Consider the following 19309-nt stretch of genomic DNA (forward strand, 5'->3'; position numbering starts at 1 on the left):
ATCTATATATTGGAGGAATTTGACAGTGCCCCTACAATTCTTTTGAGTTGTAAGAACTTTGAAATGAACAACTGAAAATTGAGGGTTCTTTTTTTTTTTAAACCTACTTGAGAAAGTTAAATGTGAGTTTATCATGAAATTCATTAAACAAGCTAAAAGGGGGACAATCTGTTTCATATCAAATTCCACATACAGAAAAGACTACTTTTCCCTGATCAATTAATCTATTATTTTGTAACCAATTTAATAAATTGCACCAGTTCAATATCAAAATGAACCAATATTAAGTGAAAAACTTAGTCAAGTTGTCATATATATGTGTAGAGCATAAGTGTATATTTGCCCAGTTCCTAAAATAATCAATTCAGTTGAATTGTAAGTTATATTAATTTGCTGCTTGGTTGTCATAGAAAAAAAAGGGTGGATTTACTATCTACATTCCCATTTTAACCGATTATCTTGATAACATTTTTTAAAATTCTATTTAGCTTGGTAATATATGTCACTCATAACTTAAATAGTTGACTTAAAAAGGGATAAAACTATAAAAGCAACATTACCTGTAATTTCTCTTTTCATTGGCAGATTACTTGGACAGGAAGGACTTGTGAGGCCCATATTAACTGGTGAAATTCCCTGCTCACCACTATACACATCCAAAATACTTCCAGATAACTTTAGAAATAAAAAGAAGAAAAGATGAATCAAACATTCTGTAGACATTGATATATTTAGATGCATATTTTAAACTTGCCATTTTATTAATAATAATTTGTTATATACAGCATTTTAATTTTAGACAAGAGTGAGTATGCATTGACTTTTCAAAATCATTATCTGATGCTTGTGGATATGTTGAAAAAAGCTATTTATATTTAAGCAAAAAGAAATTAATTAACTCATGAAAGAAAATTCTGATTAATATTTACGAAGTTATGGAAGTTTGATCTGCACATTACCTGGTTATAAATGAGTAAGATTTAAAAAATCACTTGGACAAAATCAATATACATGTTAGCAAAGCTGGAAAGTTCATTGCATATCATAAATTAAGTATAATGGTTGAACATTTTGGAAGCCTTCTTAATACCATCAGTGCTACCAGCAACTCACAGTCAAGAGGTGTTTTACACTGTTAATTAAGTGAGAGACTTTCTTTCCTTCCTGGAAGGCATACTTTTTCTCATTGCACGCTTAATGTTCTAGATTATTATAAATATCCCAGCTGGTAACCAAAAGTAGTCTAAAACTACTTTTGCCTCTAGTGGATATAGGGTACATCTAATTATAGAAACACTGCAATTCCTAATGTACTTCTTGAGAATAATTTTTCAGAAAACTAAGATGCTTTATAACACAATTCAAAATTGTACAAATTTATTATTTAAAATATGCTTATTGATTTGACTTCCTAAGAAAATTTAATTTAAATAATATTCATAATTCAAGTTAATATTCATTATTCCAGAGCAAGCCACATTTAAAATGTAGGATTTGAACATTTAAAATATTTCCATTCTAAATATCTTTAATTCATTTCTGGGCAGTAAAATAAGAACGCAATAAGTAGTAATTTTTTCTTTTCTTAAGGACTAGAAACAATACAAATAATCAAAGTTATAACCAGATTATTACAGAGATTCTTAACTCCTTATTTCCATTTTTTATAAAACTCCAATTCAAACTGGGGGAAATTTTTGATACTTATAAAATCAGACTGAAAATAAATGTGAAGAAAAAACATTATAAGACCAAAATTAATTCTGACATAATAATCCACTAAACTACATGTAATAAATATTGTGTATTTCAGAGGAAAAAGAACTTGAAAAATACAGTGGAAATCAGGCTAATAAATGTGAATATGCATATTAATAAGGACATCATAGACTGAATATGTTATTCTGATATATTTTTATATATTGGTTCTTTTCATTATTTACTCTATTAAGACTCCTCATCTTTATTTTATATAAAGTCATTGTTTTAAAATGTATTTTTACTTCATAAATCTTGGAAGGGAACCCTTAAGTTGCGTATTTATTCCTTTTCAATTTCCTCATCTGAAAATAAGGACAAAATTGATCAAATTGGATATCAGAACAATACAATTAGGAAGAAATCCTAAAAGCAGATATTTCCCTAAAGTGTGAGTCATTTAGTCATACTGTAAAAATAACAAGTTTCCAAGACCTTTTTTGAAAATCTTGTTGGTTATGAGCTGAGGCATCACCAACCTGAATTGTACATTTCCTCTGTGCCTTTGAGAAACATAATGGATGTGTTGAACAAAAAGATAGGGAGTGAGGGGGAAGGAAGAGGGAAGGACTTAGAGAGAGGGCACTTTCCTCTGAAGAGCTTGAATTCAGATGGATTTCACTGCAGCAGCAGTGGCAAATTGCAAAAATGTTTAAGAAGAAAAGGAGCTATATTACATATATACTGTAACAATAAAGAGATGGGTTCCTAACTATAACATTACTCTTGGTCCATATTACTTGGTCAGACCATACCTAATATAGAAATGGTGCTGGAATTCTGATAATGAATCTAATCCTGCTTAACTATAGGTATATTACATTTTCTTCTGACCTTGATTATTGTTTAATTTATGCCCTAAAGCATAATGATTAATATCCTATTTAATTTTATGCTGTAGGTACTACTTTATTTCATGTAAATGGCTAATCACTTTTTGAATATCATTAGAAAATTGGTTTCAGTTTCAAAGTATGTACTACACTTCCTTTTATCTATAGTGCCTTTCCTCCATTAAAATATGTGAGTACAATGTTAGTGAAAATTTGAAGATTACATACACCCTTGAAAAGGCTTACAAAGCAAAATTACATCTACTCTTCTCAAAGGTATAAGCTACTTAGGTAATGTGTTTATTTTGTAGATTAGTAGGAAACTGGATAGGTATTTTATGAAGAACTATATTATTCTGGTTTTAAAAACATCACTTTTTCAATAAAGCTTTTAAAACCTTTGACATGACAATAGGGGAACCTATCAATATTAACAACAAAATCACAAATTTTAAAGACATATAATAAAGAATTTATCATAAAATCTTTTCAAAAGAAAATCTAATCAGTATGGAGGATAGAGTTATTAGAACTACAATACAGATATTAGGAGTTGCAGAGAGAAAGGGAAATAAAACTAGAAGAAAGAAAATATTTTAAGAAATAATGGAGATATATTTCTGAGAATTAACTAAATTCTATTATTTTATTTCATCTTATTTTATTATGATTTTGTTTTTATTTAAAAAAATCAAAAGGCCTATAGAATGTGAAAGAAGATGTGTAGGAAGAACCTACACACAGACATATTATAGTGAAATTTTAGAATATACAATGACAAAAAGGAAAATCTAAAAGCCTAAAGAGAAAAAGGTAAGATTATGTCCACAGGAACAAAAATCTGATTAACATAAGAGTTTTCAATAGCAAAATTGAATGAAAGAGGAAAATGATTCAGGATTTTTTAAATGTTGAAAGAAAATAACTTAAAACACAAGTTTTATATCCAGCCCAAGTGTCATTCACAAATGAGGCCACAATAAAAATATTCCTAAAGTCATAAAATACTTAAGGATGTTTACCTGGAAAAACTAATACTGAAAACAGTTTTGGATGAAGTACCTAAATAGAAGTAGATACTTAAAGGATATGCTTCAAAAATATGAAATAAAAATGATCAAATATCTCAATAAGTGGTTGTAGTTTAAAAAAGATGAGGGGAACTAAGGTAAAAAATAAAGTGAAATATATAATGATATAACTCAGTATTAATGTCTAAATAATATCAATATGATTGAGGTGGATTGAAGGAAACCAAAGGGTGTAAAAGTAGTTAAAAAGTACTAAGGAGAAAAATGGACACACTTAAATAATAAAGTAAGATGAGAGAAACAAGTGAAAACATATCAATGTAAACAGGTCAAACCTCTCAGCAAAAAGCCTGAACAGTTTGGATTAGACAGCATAAGAGACACACCTACATAGTAAAAGGACATACAAAGATTGAAAATTAAAGGATGGGAAAAGATATAGCCAGCAAATGATAACCATAGAAAACTGACCTAGCTATATAAATATCAGAGAAAATAGACTTTAAAATTAGAAAATATATTAGGGATAGACAGAGTCTCTATATACTAACAAAGAGTTAAATTCTCCAAAAATGCATTATAAGCATGCATTCATGTAATAAAATAACCTCAAAATATGTGAAACAAATGTTTTGAACTATAAGGCAAAATCGATAAATCCACCAATGTAGTGGGAAATTTTAACATTTCTTCAAAATGTCAAGCAGACAACGATAATCAGTAATGTTATAGAATATTTGAATAATAAAACTAAAGCTTGGCCTAATAGACACTGTATACTTCCATATCCAAAAATTAGAGAATATACAATTTTCTCGAGAACATATGGGACTTATACAAATATTGATTATGAACTCATCAAAAAACACCTTCAATGTATTTCATTGACACTTGATTTCTAAAATGCTTGGAAATTTTTAAATAATTCAAGGGTAAAGACAACATCATGCTGGAATTTAGAAAAAAGTAAAAGATACTAAAAATACACATAAAAAAACTTCTGGGATATGCCAAAACAATGCTTTCAAGGAAATTTATACCTTTAAAAAGTAATATGAGAAAAACAGATAAAAATTGAAATTTGATAAATTAAGTATCATTCTCAAGAAGCTAGAAAAATAACCAAATAAGCCAAAGAAAGAATAGATAATAAAATAAGAGCATAAATTATGGAAAAAAATATAAAAGTAGATCCATAAAAGTTTTTTTTTAATTAACAAGAATGACATGTTTTTGGCAAGACTTAGTAAAAAGAACTAAGAATAAATAAATACTATTTCAAGTGAAAGGAAGCGTACTAAGAGTACAAGTTGAGATTTAAAAACAAGCAAGATAAGGATGTCTGCTTTCACCACTTCTATTCAACACAGTATTAGAAATTCTAGCCAGACAATTAGGCAAGAAAGAGAAACAAAAGTCATTCAAATTGGAGAAGAATAAGTAAAATGATCATGTTCATAGATGACATGATCTTATAGTTAGAAAAACCTGAAATTATACACACATACACACACACAGCTATTAGAGCCAATAAAGGAATTCAGCAAAGTTGCCAGGTATAAAATCAAAAATGCAAAAGTCAATTGCATCTTTTATACACTAACAATAAAGAATCTGAAAAGGAAATTAAGAAACCAATCCTATTCACAATAACATCAAAAAGAATAAAATATTTAGTAATACATTTACCCAAATAGCCAAAAGGCTTGTATGCTGAAAACTAAAAAATATTGCTAAAGGAAATTGAAGAAGACATGAATAAATGGAAAGACACCACATATTCATTGATCAGAAGCCTTAATATTGTTAAGATGACAACAGTACCCAAAGTGATCTACAGATTCAATTGACTCTCAAAAGCACTTTCTGCAGTAAAAGAAAAATCCATTCCAAAATTCATATAGAATTTCGAGGGTCCCCAAATAGCAAAAACAATCTTGAAAAAGAACACAAGTGGAGGACTCACACTTCCGGATTTTAAAACTTACAACAAAGTGGCAATAATCAAAACAGTGTTTTGCATAATAGCAGACATAGACCAATGGAGTGGAATTTCTGCACTATTTCAGACATAGTGCAGAAATAAACCCTCAAATATATGGTCAAATGATTTTGACAAAGGTGCCAAGACCATTCAATAGGGAAAGGACAGTCTTTTCAAAAAAATGGTGTTAGGAAAAGTAGATTCCACATGCAAAAGAACAAAGTTAGACCCTTATCTTATATGATATACAAAAATTAACTTGAAATGGATCAAAGATCTAAACATAAGAACTAAAACTATGAAAGTTCTAGGAAAAAAGATAGGGGAAAATCTTGATAATGAGTTCAGTGATGATTTTTTTGAATATGACAATAAAATCACAGGCAACCAAAAATAATAGAATTTAGTCTCCATCAAAATTTAAAGATTTGTACATCAAAGCACACTATCAAGAGAGTGAAAAGATAATTCCTAAGCATAATACTGAAACTATTTGCAAATCATATAACTAAAAGATTAATAACCAGGCTATATTTTTTTTAAACTCCAACAACTCAACAACTACAGCAACAACAAGCCACCCAATTAAAAAATGGGCAAGGGATTTGAATAGACATTTCTCCAAAGAAGATCTACAAAAGGCCAATAAGCACATGAAAAGATGTCCAACATCACTAGTCATTAGGGAAATATAAATCAAAACCACAATGTGATACCACTTCACATTCATCATGATGACTATTGTCAAGAGAAAAGAAAATAAGTGTTGGTAGGGATGCGAAAATTGGAACCTTGGTGATTGCTGCTGGGAATGTGAAGTGATGCAGTTGTTGTGGAAAACAGTATGACAGTTATTCAAAACGTTAAACATAAAACTACCATGTGGCCAGCCCTTCTACCTCTAAGTTTTTGCCAAAAAGAATTAAAAGCAGACACTTATTAATGCTGAACGAAATAAGTCAATCAGAGAAAGACAAGTATCATATGACCTCACTGATATGAGGAATTCTTAATCTCAGGAAACAAACTGAGGGTTGTTGGAGTGGTGAGGGGTGGAAGGGATGGGGTGGCTGGGTGATAGACATTGGGGAGGGTATGTGCTATGGTGAGCGCTGTGAATTGTGGAAGACTGTTGAATCACAGACCTGTACCTCTGAAACAAATAATACATTATATGTTTAAAAAAAAAAAAGAAGTAGATAGCAGGAGGGGAAGAATGAAGGGGGGTAAATCAGAGGGGAGATGAACCATGAGAGACTATGGACTCTGAGAAACAAACTGAGGGTTCTAGAGGGGAGAGGGGTGGGGGGATGGATTAGCCTGGTGATGGGTATTAAAGAGGGCACGTTCTGCGTGGAGCACTGGGTGTTATAGGCAAACAATGAATCATGGAACACTACATCAAAAACTAACAATGTAATGTATGGTGATTAACATAACATAATAATAAAAAAATAAAATAAAATACAAATTAAAAAAAAAGCAGAGACTTAAACAGATATTTAAGACACTAAGGTTCATAGCAGCATTATTCATAGAAGCCAAAAGGTGGTAATGACCTAAATGACCATCAACAGATGAAGGAAAAACAAATAAAATGACCTTCAACGGATGAAGGAAAAAACAAAAATAATATACTGGAATATTATAAAGCCTTAAGAAAGAATAAAATTCTGATACATGCTACAACATGGATGAATATTAAAAATATTATGCTAAGTGAAATACGCCTGACAGAAAAGGACAAATATTGTATGATTCCACTTACAAAAAGTACCTTTTTTTTTTTTAAGATTTTGTTTATTTATTTGACAGAGACACAATGAGAGAGGGAACACAAGCAGGGGGAGGGGGAGAGGGAGCAGGAGGCTTCCTGTGGAACAGGGAGCCCAATGCAGGGCTCGATCACAGGACCCTGAGAGCATGACCTGAGCCGAAGGCAGACGCTTAATGACTGAGCCACCCAGGCGCCCCACAAAAGGTACCTTTTAATAGTTAAATTCATACAGACAAAAAGTAGAATAGAAGTTACTAGGGGCTCAGGACAGGAGGAAACGGTTAGCAATTGTTTACTATGTGTAGAGTTTCTCTTGAAGATGATGAAAAAGCTCTGGAAATGGATAGCATGATGGCTGCACAACATTATGAATCTGCCTAATGCCACTGAATTGTACACTTAAAATGTTTACAATGGCAAATTTTATGCTACACACATTTCACCACAATAAGAAGATAATAAGCTATGTTACCCATAATAATTTTCCAATGATGTGAACACTTGGACAAAAAGCATGAATTTCTAGAAAAATATTATTTAGTAGAACTGACTGAAGAAGTAATTAATAGCTTGAACAGTCTTATGATTACTGAAGAAATAAAAACAAACTTCGAACATGTTGCACAAGAAAATATCTGGATAAAAGTGGGATGGGTAAAAGTGTTACATTTTCAAGAAATATATCGTCCTAATTTTGTACGAACATTTTCAGACATAGAAATAAGAGAGAGTATGTCCTGATTCATTGAGACTGGCCATACAGAGATATTATGAGAAAGGAAAATTAAAGGCCATTTCACTCATGACTGTAACTCTGAAGCAAAATATTATTAGCTAAATGAAGGGTAGTACAGGCTTCCAGTTATAGAATGAGTAAATCATGGGGATGAAAGGCATAGCATAGAGAGTACAGTCAATGGTATTTGTAATGGTGGTAGCTACAATTGTGGTGAGCATAGCATAACATATAGAGTTGTGCCATCACTATGTTGTATACCTGAAATTAATGTAACATTGTGTGCCAACTATACCTCAATAAAAAAATAGTATTAACAATATGAATCCAAGAGAATATAAACAAGATATTTTGCCCTAAAATGTTGGGTTTCCCATAAACATATTTTATGATGTTAAAAGAGGGGGCGCCTGGGTGGCTCAGTTGGTTAAGTGACTGCCTTCGGCTCAGGTCATGATCCTGGAGTCCCGGGATCGAGTCCTGCGTCGGGCTCCCTGCTCAGCAGTGAGTTTGCTTCTCCCTCGGACCCTACCCCCTCTCATGCTCTCTCTATCTCATTCTCTCTCTCAAATAAATAATAAATAAAATCTTTAAAAAAATAAAAAAAGAGAAAAAGACATCTATGATCAGATCAATAGATTCAGAAAAAGTCTGATAAAATTCAATCCCATTTATGATAAAGTTCTTAGTGTTTGAGAAAATAATAAATTTCCATAACCCTAAAAAAATATAGATTTGCTTATTGTTAAAATCATGCTGCCCTATGAGAAAATAAAATCTGGGTCCAAATATATTGTAGAAACATCTAAATACACTATGAAAATGCTCATATATCCATTTATTCTTATCAGGCTAAATATAATAAAGGACAACATCATTAATCTGACCTAAATTTCACATATGTTTTCCCGATTATTTTGGCCTCTTCCCTCTTCATATACTATGTCCAATCTATCACCCAGTATGATTTTTTTTCTTTTAAATCATGGATCAGTTTATATTTTCTTCTCTGTCCTCATATTTCAATTCTTCAGGGTTCTAAACGTAAATTATATCCCTCCATCTACTATCCCTCCGTCCCTCTCAATTAATTCCCAACTGCCCTTCTCAGACCAACTCATGTTTTAAAAATACAGCTTCCTTCTGATCTCTCTCACCCCAAAAATCAAAAATCAAAAATCTCTCCCCTCCAACTCCCATATTAAGGTCAAACTCTTGTGTCTAGCTTTCAAAAATCTCATTAAATGGCCCCTCATTATCTAGTCAACATTATTTGCCACGACTCTCAAGTTATAAAAGATTTCTTGTCACCATGTTCACATATACCATGGCATGGCTTCCAAAATAGATTTCAGACTCCAATGGGAGGGAGGGAAAGAGTGTTGCCATAAGGAACATATGAGTCTATATATTGGTAATTTTTTTTAAAAATATAGTAAAATACGAATATTATCCTGACACATATACTATGTCATAGGCAGTTGAATATTTATTATGTGCCGGATATTAAGCTAGTATATTCCATAATAATAACAAATAACATTATCTCAAGTAATCTTCGTAACAACTCTATGAGGTATCATATTTCCCATTTTAAATATAAAATAATCAAAACTGAAAAATTAAGTAATTGTCTCAAGATCAAACGGTTATATAAATAGTGGGCCTGGGATTTAATCCTGGGTCTATCTGAAACAAAGGCTGGATTCCTTACTACCTACCCTATTCTGGAAAGGTCCTTGCCTTAACACTTTTAATGGTAAGAGGTGATTTGAATATGCAAAAAGGTTGGAAGCCACTGGACTATTTTTTTTTCTGTTTTATTCAAGTAGCAAAATTCAACCTACTCTCTAAGGCTCAACTTAAAGTCCAAACCTTCTCCAACACTGTCTTTCATGCCAGCCCAGTTTATTTTTCTCTTCACCAAAACATATAGGACTAATAAACTCAACCATAAATTTAGTATTTTAGTTTATATATTTATTGTTTTACCCCTCTTCATTTATATTCACTCAGCAAGGAGAGTACAATAGTATATACTACTTACCATGTTCATGAAAATTAATTACTTATCTAAAACCCTGAGAATTTTCTGGAGATGTGTGTGTGTGTGTGTGTGTGTGTGTGTGTACATATATATATATGTATAATGTATGTGTATAGATGTATTATATATGTATATTGTGTATGTGTGGTCTGTGTGTGTGATATATCCCTCTTCCAGATAATCTCATTATAAATACAAAAGAGGAAAGAAAATACACATAGTTATATATTTTCAGGCAATTTTTCAGTATAAACACTAAAAGCAAAAAACTTCATATGCCCTTACATATATATGTTTATGTGTGATATCTATATATCTATATTTATATCGTATATTTAGTGTAAGTTTCATGGGAATCTGCAGGAAAACTTTGAGTTGTTTGGATCTTCTATTTTTCTTTTCTGTGAAGACGTTCACTGTGGAACTAAAATGGTAAAAGTGAGCATGAGATTATTAGAATAACTGTAGACATAAAAAGAAGAGAAACATCAGGCATAAAGGGAGAGCACTGTAGGGGAGCATATACCACACAATGTATGCATACATAAAAAACTGGCATTTAAAAGATTATTTTCTTTCCTTTGGGGTATTTGTTCATTTAAATGTAGTAAACTAGATTTTTCCAGTTTTAAGACACACACCATTGATCTCCCTCTTTATTTTATTTGCAAAAGCAGGGCTACGAGGCTTGAATGACAAACATTGAATAGGGAAGTCCCACTGAGTTATTATTATTTTTGTTCTATTATGAGTGAATAAAAATAATGTGTTGGGCGGGAGTAGAAGTTCCCTTGTCCTTGACCAGCTGGCTTATAACTTAAGTAGAAAAGATAAAACACAAAATAGAGATGGTAACTTATAAATACTTTTGCATCATACACTTTATATGCATATGATCTATTTAGTACTAAATTAATAAAAACAGCTATTGATTTAATGTAAACACTGCAATAAATAACCAGTGGAACCCTCACTTTTTGATAGAAAAGTCCCAGTAAAACATTTTTAACAATTTTTTTTACGGAGGAAACTATAACAGTATTTTTACTGTATCCAGAGCACCAAAAACTATCTTGTAAGGAAGCAAGCTTGTCAGTACAGCAGATTCTATATTATGCATTTCAAAGCTCAATTTTTACATACCTTGTTTTATTGACTATTAGTTTATAAAGTTTATATTCAGTATTTAAGATGGCTTCATATCCAAACATTGAAAAAATTCGAAAATTCCCTTGCTCACCAGTTTTAACTCTGAAGTGTCTCTAACCTTCCCGAGAGCAATGTTTTTCTCTTTCTACTTCATCATTTTCTTTTCCTTAAAAACTGGCAAACAATAGCTGAGAGGACTGGGCAGAAAACTTGGTGCCAAGGTGGACTTTGGCTCTTCCTTGGACTTTAAGACTAATCTGGTCTAGACTGTGATTGACAAAAGCTTGCTTGTTGATGTTATGCAGTCCTCTCAAGTTCCAACCAAGCACAAGGGGCTGTTAATATTTACTCAGTCCTCATCTCTGGAACGATCTTGAACTATAACAGTTTACTGAGATTGCCAAATGCCACCAGCATTTACAGACATCTGATTGAAAAAATAGCTATCTATGATAAAAAAAAAAAATGAGTTATTATGCACTACCATGTCTCGGGAAGGAAGGGGTGAAACGAAGACCACCGGGTGAAAATTATAGGGACACAGATCTAAACTCACGGGCTAAGCAGTCAACCTGCACGTGTATAGTAGGGAATCTGATCAGTCTGAGGTCCCTACAACTCTTAGGATTCTACAGTACTAGGAAACAGCTCCCTTTTGAGGCTGATGGCATGGGAGGGTGGGTAGGATTGCTGTTGCATCTGGTACCCTACAGGACTGGATTCAAACCCTCCCCTGCCATTCACTAACTACCGTAACTGGAACAAATTACTGAACTTCTCTAAGCCTCTTTCCTCATTTATAAAGTGATAACAGGTAATACTAGTCTCTCTCCCATAGGTTTGTTGTGATGATCAATGCAATTTTTCACAAAAAGCATTCTGCACAACCCTTGTCACATACCAAGTACCCAAGGCACAGTAGCTATTACTATGGTTGTTATCCTCGTTGCTACTGCCTTTGTCTGTTAAAAAAGTTACTAAATACTACTGTATAATGGGAATAATTTTTTCAATACTATGTGTGGATTTTGAAGTATTTCACATGCATTTGCTGAACACCTATGATGTGCTAGGCGTTGTGCCAGGTGCCGAGGATAAAATAATGAACAGGTCACAGCTCTAGGTTCCAGGGATCCAGACAAAATTGTTATCTTCAAGAAGTTTACATTCTAGGGGTGGGAGCACACAATAAATAGGTAAGTAAAGTAATAATCCTAATCATAAGTGTCAGAGGTCATCAAAATAAGATAGTGATTTAGGGAGTGATGAGATGGGGTCTTTTAACTAGGCTGATTGTGGAAGGCCTCTCTGACAAGATGATATTGACTAAAGGTTGGAAACATAAAGGGGCAGCGATGCAAAGTTCTGGGACAAAAAAAGAAGTTCAATGGTCTTAAGATGATAGTATGCATGTCATGTTCAAGGAGCAGGAAGAAGGCTATTGAGACCAGAGCCTAAAGTTAAAGGGAAATGCTGACAATGGCAAAATGTCTGGATTATATTCTGAGGATTTTAGAAAGTTAACAGAATGTTAAGCAAGGAAAAACAGGATCTGATTTTTGCTTTGTGCAGATCATTGTGGCTATTGTGTGAACAGCTGTAAGGGGGCAAGAAGTGGCAGGGAAGTTAGGCTGGATTCTGTTTCTGAAGTTCAAGTGAGAGATGATGGTAGCCTGGAAAAGTGTTTTAGTAGAGGAGCTGATAAGAAGCTGTGAGTTTCGGGAAATCTTGGATGCTCGTTAGAATGTACTGATAGATGTGGAGGTGTGGGAGTAAGAGAGAGAAGAAAGATGACTCTTTTGGAGTAGGGGTTCTACATGAACCAAAAGTAGACTTGGGTAGGTGCGGGGAGACAAAAACTTTCTGTCGATCATATTAAGTCTGAGATGTCTATTAGAAGCATAAAAGATGGGGCGCCTGAGTGGCTCAGTCATTAAGCATCTGCCTTCGGCTCAGGTCATGATCCCAGGGTCCTGGGATCAAGCCCCGCATGGGGCTCCCTGCTCAGCGGGGAGCCTGCTTCTCCCTCTCCCACTCCCTCTGCTTGTGTTCCCCCTCTCACTGTCTCTCTCTGTGTGTCAAATAAATAAATAAAAAATCTTTTTAAAAAAAGAAGTATAAAAGATGTCAAGCAGTAGGATATATGAGTCTAGCGTATAGGGAGAGGTCTAGGCTGGAGAAGGGTGAAGATCACTTGTAGGATGTATACATACATGAGAAAAGAGGGCTGAAGTCTGAGCCTTGGAACAGATGAGTATTTAGACATCTGTTAGAAGAGAAAGAACCAGGGAGGTGGGGATAAAACCAGAAAATGTGGTGCCAGAGAATCCCAAATCATACTTCAAGAAGGAAAAGCAGTCAACCATGGCAAATACCACTGAGAAGCCAAGTGAGGTGAGAATGAAGAACTTGCTACTGGCTTCTACTTTTGTTGGTTTTAAGAGCTCCTTTAGAATGGAGAGGACAACGGTTCTGTTGGAGACCTGAAAAAAGGAGGGGAGGAAATGGTGGCGGGGTGAAGATGGAAGCAAGAAGTTCTTCTGTGTGTAAGTAAGTCATGAAATAGTGTGGGAGCTGGAGAGAAAATGTGTTCAAAGAGAGTTTTGGGGGTTTGGTTTTAATTTTAGGGAGTATCATTAAATACCAGTGTAATGCTGACACGTATAATCCCATAGATCAGAATAGACTGATTAGGTAGGAGAAGGACTCATTATTTAGAGAAGGAAAGTCCTTGAGAAAGTAAGTAGGAGTGAGATCCAGGGCACAGGTGGTGGGCTGGCTTTAGATTATGAGCTGGAGCTATTATTTTGGGGAGAGATGGCAGAAGAAATGAAAACAGATGCAGGTGGTTTAGTAGAATTGGTGATGCCAAGCTAATGAATGAATTCCAATAGTGTTGCATATATTAGCTCTTTGAAATACATTGTAAAAAAGAAATTGGCTGCAAAATGAAGAATGGACAATGAACTGTGGAGTTTTGAGGAGATAAGAGAAGATATTAAAAATCAGTCTCAATTAATGAGAATTTTTACCAGGGCATAGCTGTGTATACCAGTAGAATAGGTGGTGAAAAGCCCTGCGAAATTTCAGTCATGTATTTGAGGTGAGTAGTATGAACAACGTGGTGAAATTTTATCCATTAAGCTGCTCAGGTTGAGATGTGGAGTAAGATGAGAGAAGTTTAATCAGGGTAGGGGTTTTGCCAGGGAAGTAAAATGAAGAAAAACAGGGAGATATTAGGAGTGTTTGCAAGAGAATTGGTTAGAGTGCTTGACCAAGGACTCTAGACAGGTTAAGGAAATTTTCAAAATGTTGTGAGTGCAAAGTCATAGCTATTGAAAATAGTGATAGAGTTCATTGATTTGGAGCTTGAACAATTGGTGAAATAAGAACACTACAGCAGAGGTACTGAACAAATAGAATGTCATGGTCAAAAAGTATGAAATAAAAATGTTATAGGATAGAAAAAATGGTAATAACAAGATCCAGGCTATCATCATGTGAAGGGATGGCTAAATGAGGAAGAGAAAAATACATTGACACTAAAGAGACTGAGAAACTACAGGTTAGGGTTTTGTCAAAGATATGACTGATTTGGCTGAACGTTTCTTACACTTTGGCTCTTTGCAATCTCGTTTACATAATTGTTGCAGTAAGAAGAAGCTGACAGATAGCTAGTAGAAACTGAGATTAACTTCTCTTTAATTATTCTGACTCTAGTCACTGATCACTCAACATTCATTTCTGGGTAAGAAATACCTGGGCTAAATTGATCTGTGAAGACTTTGAACTAGTTCATTCAACCTGGATAAATGTGAAGGACCAGCACAAGTGGTCCAAGATTCCCCTCAGCAGCTTCGAAGTTTCCCATCAACAGAAGTTATAACATGACTTTTAGTTAAGCCTATATGCCATGGTCCTGAGATAAATCTTAGCTAAGTGAGATCCAAGATTTTCTGCTTACGCCACAGCCAGAGCCTGCTAAAGTGATTAACAGCACCCTCGGTCAAGGGCCCCTGAGATTCTACAGTGTTCTGAGAGAACTAGAGAAATTATATGTAAAATATGTAGAAAAATGAGTTTCAAGTAATAGGTGAGAAATTAATAATAATTATTGCTAATTGATAAATATCTCACTTTTGAAGTTTACCATAGGGACATCTGTTGGTTTAGCCTCATTAGAATTCACTGACATTTATTTTGGTAACAACTCCTGTTCTCACTCTCACTCTTAGTCTAGGTAATTTGTTGGGTGGGGCTGCTCAATCCACAGCTCGAGGGTGGGCCCAAGACCCAGAGAAATTGACTTAGGGATAGACATACGACGACATTGCTCCCATAAGAATCACCCCAGGGATTTACCTGGAACGAAGGGGAAAAGATGCTCTCCTTCCCTTAGGTTGCCAAGACTGACTGAATGTATCCGTTAGGATGAATTTGGCTATAGCAATCAGAAAATCCTAACACACTTAGCTTATAAAATAAAGGGGAAAAATTTTAACATAAGGTGAAATCCACAGGTAAAGAATTTTCCAGGAGCATATAAGCAGCATTTCTTTTGGCTTTTCTTCTCCCTTTGTTTCTTTTGGTTTTCCTTAGTTTATTTAGCTTCTGGGCAATAAAATGACTACCATCAGTCACATTGTCCTACAACATCACGGAGAGGCAAAACCCTTCTCTTTCTTGGGTCTACTTTAAAGACTTAAGAAAATTCCCAGGGAGCTGCTCAACATGTCAAAATTGCAACACAAGCCCATTCTTAAAACTGTCTCTGCCAGGGGAAGTGAGGCCACCAAGATTGGCTTAAATTAATCAGAAACTTCTCTTCCTTGTAAAGAAGTAGATGTCTGGAAAAAAAAAAAAAAAACTGGGTCCACATGAAGGAACTATGTGCATAGCTAGGAATAGGCTATGGTAGTGTTTGCTCAACAGCTGGGAATAAAGCCAGCACAGAAGAAAACAAAGGCGAAGTGACGGAGGGCTGCCTGCATGCGATAGTACTTAGGAATTTACGCATGACATGAACCAACAAATTTCTTTCATGCTTAAGCTCCAGATGAGCCAGATTCTACCATCTGCACCAAAAGTTCACTCGCTAATGCTCTCACTCAAAGCATTCCTCTGAATCCAACAGGTCTTTATTTTTATCCACATGAACTATAAAAATCCTTCAGAGTTTCCCAGCTCTGTTCTACCAGCCATTCTTAAACATTCTCTTTTTTCTCACCTCTTGCTTTTTCTTATGTTGCTCTCTTAACTTGCTACTTTTCTGTGTTCATGGCTACCTCTTAAAATCTTAACTATCCCTCATAACTATATTTCAAACATCATCTTTTCCTAAAGCACTTCCAAAAAATCTCAATGTAATATGGTTTCCCCTTCACTTGAACCCCAGAGCAACTCTCTGACTAGTATTTCAAATGTACACATGTAGTATACTAAGATTTCATATAAAAACAACCTTGGAGATAAAAATTTTTAATTATTCTTGTAATGCAGAAGAAAGCAGAGAGGTTAAGTGACTTGCACAACATCTAGATTAGAATCTGGGTTTAACACTGAGATCCACACTCTTCCTCCCTGCCCCTCAGGAGCACCTCTGTCACTGCCCCACTATCATGTGATCTCTTGACTTGTGAATTGCATCTTACTCAACTTTAGTTTCCTATGGTACATGTATTATGCTTTGTATATAATACATATGGAATAAACATATTTGGTTAATTGAATTCTTTGGTTTTATATATAGATCTAGATTTATCAATGATTGCTGATTGGTCAACACAGATATTTCTTTGTATAAGTGCAGGTAGGCCAGTAGTATCTATCTTTTTAAAAGCACATCCTGGCTATCAAAGGCAAATTCCAGATAGTTATTGCCACCAATTTGCAGAGTAAGCCATTCTATGCAGCCTCTGCAAAACAAGTAAGATAATTTGACAAAGAGAATGTTTCAGTATTCACTTTTAATGAGTACTACATACAAAGAAAAGATTTCAGGAAATTAATATCATTTCCTCAAACCCGGAAGTTGAATACTAGTTAAGAAAATAGTAACTTCATGCTGTGAAATTAGACAGAAATTATCATTAGTCATATATTTATCTAGAGAATTAGTTAGATTTCATGTTACTATGCTGCCTGGAATCTGAAGAGAGAAGAGGTAGAAAGAATTGTCAGTCCATCTTAAAAAATAAAATAAAATAAAAATAAAACCTGCAAAAAGACTAGGTTTTAAACCTCATTTGACCTTTGTCAGATAATGCCAGTATTAGTGACCTGTTCTAGGGGGTCCTGCAAACCAGAGAAAAGGAGGAAAAAGATACTTCTCTCTAGATATTCTGTCTGGGGAAAAAAGAAAGAGAAAAGAAAAAAAGGGGTACTTTCCTCAATTTTTTTCTTAAGGTCATAAATTTAAATGTTCATCATTAACATATTCCAGCTCATTGATTTACTACACAATATATATACATTGATGTACTACACAATATAGTCAGAATTCATTTTCTTTAAATGAAATGTTTAAAAAAAATGAAATGTTTAAAATAACAACTCAATCACAGTCTTCCTTATTTTTTCTCATTTTTCTAAAAGGTCCAAAACTATAAACACACCGACCAACAATAACCCTTCAAAGTAGGTGAAAAGACCTTGCACGCCCTTTACAAATAACATTTTTAGTGATTAATAAATGAACAATGAGAAGGCAACAGCAATCAAACAAGAGATAAGATACCACCCGGTCATTGCATATCATTCCAGGAACTTGTGTTGATTGCAACATAGATGTCTGTCTACATGCCTTCAAGTAGGGTGAGGCCTGTTCTGCTTTTCTTAAGTTCATCTTTGATCTCTGGTTATTGGATCTAAAGTAAAGTCATATTTTTTGTTGTTGTAATATTTTTTCTTGTCTCTACGAGGTGTAGAGCCTCTGAATTTGATTGTTGTTAGTTGTGGTAAAATTGTCAAAACTTAGGCATTAACTTATGAGAATGTTTTGATTATATGCTGTGTTTCAGGAAATCTGAAGACTAAATCACTCACAAAAAATGCTATAGCAAATTAGATATATAATTAGATGGATGTTTATAAGGATTAGATAGATAGATAGATGGACTATCACAAGCCGTATCATCGTCCTCAATAACATTACATAATCTTTTTTCTGCACCAATAATATTTCCTAATATTCATCTGTTATCTTGTGTCTGTTTCCAAAATGTAGAAGACACCACTTACTTTTTTTTTAAAGATTTATTTATTTGAGAGAGAGAGAATGAGAGATAGAGAGCACGAGAGGGAAGAGGGTCAGAGGGAGAAGCAGACTCCCCACTGAGCAGGGAGCCCAATGCGGGACTCGATCCCAGGATTCCAGGATCATGACCCGAGCCGAAGGCAGTCGCTTAACCAACTGAGCCACCCAGGCGCCCCAAGACACCATTTACTAATCAATTAAATTTCTTTTTTTATCATCAGATGCCATTATTTATTTCAATCTCATTGACCTCCTCAGGTCTGGAAACACTTACTGTTCTTTGCATTAGCAGAGGAGAGTCTGTTCCTTCCTCTTTAAAACTTGACTCCATACCGATTATATCCTCAATTACGTCTTCCATCTAGCAAAATATAATACATTTAGAATACTGTGCATAATGATAAGAGTTGTGCTTCAGCCTGAATTCAGAGAGAAAAAATTTAGCAATCTTTAAGTTTTAAAGAATATTGAAATTAAGGTTATATGTATATCAAAACCCAGACTACTTTAGAACTTAAAATGAAGAAATCCTGCCACTCTTTGATCTGTGTTGTTTTTCCACGCATTTGCTTCCACCAGCTGGCAGGTGATGGCTGGGCAATCACCTTGGGCTAGTCCCTTGGAAATCAGTATCTATATAAATAGAGTGGTTATCATGAAGTGCCTCAAGCCAGAGCCCATGTAATTAACATGTAGAGAGATGACTTCCTACAAACTTTCCTTTCCTTTTGAAATGTTT

The 19309-nt window shown here is 34.2% G+C and overlaps 1 protein-coding gene across 2 annotated transcripts in view; it reads right to left on the reverse strand.

Annotated features, from left to right (window-relative positions):
- The window catches only part of TFEC (transcription factor EC), a 68649-nt gene that overhangs the window by 15427 nt on the left and 33913 nt on the right, over positions 1 to 19309 (reverse strand). Inside the window, exons 3-4 of one of the 2 annotated variants that reach the window (XM_028104968.2) lie at positions 18845 to 18931; positions 561 to 675 (exon numbers count right to left, since the gene is read on the reverse strand). In XM_028104968.2, the coding sequence (XP_027960769.1) occupies positions 561 to 675; positions 18845 to 18931 (202 nt within the window). The remainder of the gene's footprint in view (positions 1 to 560; positions 676 to 18844; positions 18932 to 19309) is intronic. The other variant, XM_028104970.2, reaches the window with a different exon arrangement.

This window comes from Eumetopias jubatus, unplaced genomic scaffold (genome assembly GCF_037043125.1).
Source record: "Eumetopias jubatus isolate StellerSeaLion01/CBP00866 unplaced genomic scaffold, mEumJub1_p1.0 scaffold_14, whole genome shotgun sequence".
Taxonomy (NCBI): Eukaryota; Metazoa; Chordata; class Mammalia; order Carnivora; family Otariidae; genus Eumetopias; species Eumetopias jubatus.